Source organism: Engraulis encrasicolus, chromosome 11 (genome assembly GCF_034702125.1).
Source record: "Engraulis encrasicolus isolate BLACKSEA-1 chromosome 11, IST_EnEncr_1.0, whole genome shotgun sequence".
In the NCBI taxonomy this organism is placed as follows: Eukaryota; Metazoa; Chordata; class Actinopteri; order Clupeiformes; family Engraulidae; genus Engraulis; species Engraulis encrasicolus.
In genome coordinates this window covers 535,130-537,629 of record NC_085867.1, presented here as the reverse complement: position 1 = coordinate 537,629, position 2,500 = coordinate 535,130, and the positions used below count along the sequence as shown (strand labels likewise).

The 2,500-nt window shown below is 45.6% G+C and overlaps 1 protein-coding gene across 1 annotated transcript in view; it reads right to left on the bottom strand.

Annotated features, from left to right (window-relative positions):
* ythdc2 (YTH domain containing 2) overlaps positions 1–2,500 on the bottom strand; it is a 49,925-nt gene that overhangs the window by 22,994 nt on the left and 24,431 nt on the right. Inside the window, exon 21 of the mRNA XM_063209780.1 lies at positions 730–835. Within this exon, the coding sequence (XP_063065850.1) occupies positions 730–835 (106 nt within the window). The remainder of the gene's footprint in view (positions 1–729; positions 836–2,500) is intronic.

The following is a 2,500-nucleotide window of genomic DNA, read 5'->3' as shown; positions in this document are numbered from 1 at the left end:
CATATCTGTGTGTGTGTGTGTGTGTGTGTGTGTGTGTGTGTGTGTGTGTGTGTGTGTGTGTGTGTGTGTGTGTCTGTGTCTGTGTCTGTGTGTGTTAAGGAAGAAAAATCCGCACTCACAAACTGCGTCTCATTATTTATTTATATTACCACCATGTCCAAAAAGCAAACGCGTTTCGGCTATCAAGCCTTCATCAGTGCGTGGTACCAATAATGAGACGCAGTTTGTGAGTGCGGATTTTTCTTCCTTAAGTTGATACATTTTATCACGCACCCAAAGTCTTTCGTTTTTTCCAAGAAGTTGAGCGCGTCCTTTGCCAAAACTTGTGTGTGTGTGTGTTACCTGTAGGGGCCTCCTCAGTAGTTGTGGTGTGTGTGTGTGTGTGTGTTATCAGTAGATGATGTGGTGTGTGTGTGTGTGTGTGTGTGTGTGTGTGTGTGTGTGTGTGTGTGTGTGTGTGTGTGTGTGGTGTGCGTGTGTGTGCACGTGCGCGTGCGTGTGTGTGTGTGTGTGTGTGTGTTACCTGGAAGGGCATCCTCAGTAGTTGTGGTGTGTGTGTGTGTGTGTGTGTGTGTGTGTGTGTGTGTGTGTGTGTGTGTGTGTGTGTGTGTGTTACCTGGAGGGGCATCCTCAGTAGTTGTGGTGTGTGTGTGTGTGTGTGTGTGTGTGTGTGTGTGTGTGTGTGTGTGTGTGTGTGTGTGTGTGTGTGTGTGTGTGTGTGTGTGTTACCTGGAGGGGCATCCTGAGTAGTTGTGGTGTTTGGTGATCCATCATGTTGTTAAATCTCAGACGACTGAAGAGATGAAAACACACACCAGGCCGACAGCGCCCAGCCCTGTGGAGAGAGACACACACACACACACACACACACACACACACACACACACACACACACACACACACACACACACACACACACACACACACACACACACACACACACACACACACGATATGACACACAACCAACCATCAGACACAGCCCTGTCGCTACCCTGACGACACAAGCGGTTCATATTTTTGGTCAATTGGGAGGGAAAGTGGAAAACAGCGATCCTAGCGGTTACATTCCAAACACCAGGGCGATCCTATTGAACTCCCATAAAAATCCCACAAGGATATGACACTGAACTTGCACACCAGACACATGTTTCATCTTACACAATAGGATGAACTACTACCTGTGAAAATCTCAAGTCATTTTTTGCCCTTTTAAGAAAAATAGAAATTGTGCCAATCTGGTCGGAAGCAGACTACAGCTCCCAGCATGCTGTGCATTGCGCCTCATTGACAACACAGAGAAACAAATGAACGCAACTTCTTCGCGTTTCTTCACATTCTTGCAATCCTGTGAGTTCCATATGGTCGTCTTATTACACATATGTACACTCGATTAGTTTGGTTTGGTTTTAGCTTCTCTAGTAGATAGGATGGCTTCTGGCTAATGTTTGGCTATGCTAATTTGGCTATGCTAATTACATGGAGTAAACACGTCACATATGCGAGTCAGTGTAGTTCTTCATTAGCTTTTTAAAGAATATTAAAATCAGTTCAGATCAGTGAAAAACCTAACATTTTACCACCTGATTCGATGAAACGGGCCAACATGCATATTATATGACTGCCACTACTTCTACTTCGTCGTCAGGGCCGAGATGTAATTTTTAAAAGACAAAATCCATTCATTTGATGCAGGGGCTTGGAACGTTGCCAGCAGGGGGCGATGAGATTACTTTCCCTCCCAATAGAGCTCTTCAGTAACGCGGAAGCATGTAGTAGCTGTAGTCTTTCATGTTAGCATTTAAGGACCTCCTGGTTCGTATCGGCTTCCGGCCTCCCATTGGGAATGAATAGGGGCCAGTTTCAAATAAGCTCCGAGTGCAAGCACGCGCTTAGCAAACCCCCGCAAGCTGTCGAGGGTGTTAAAAATAGGCTGTAGGTATGACATGGTTGATCATTTTGTGTCAAACTTCGACATAAATACGATGTTGCGTCCATATGCTAAACCCGGAAACTTTTGGCGACTACAGAAGCGGCGCCTGTATCTAACGTCATGTACGTGCGGAGGGTTGTACCCATGGCAACCAAAGGAAAGTATAGCGTACCACGGATGACGTAACAGGTAAGAGACAACTGCATGTAGTTCGGAAGTTTTAATGATCAGAAAAGGGTTAGCAATATTGAATTAAAATCGTCATGATTTAACATGTGAATACACCAACATGATGATACGATCCGTTCCACTAATGAGAAAGGGATGCGGGGACACGCTAATGTTCGTTGTTGGCGTGCAACTTATATTTTTGCCAAACCTGAATCTCTATGGCGTGTTGCAATGTAAAAAAATCGCCATAGAACCGGAACGCCAACCGCCGCATACAAGTTGACGTCAACGCTGAAGAGCTCTATAGTCTACATCCAATCTGGCTACTGAGCCAAAAGTGTGTGTGTGTGTGTGTGTGTGTGTGTGTGTGTCACCTCCCCTTCCTCTGTAGGCTGC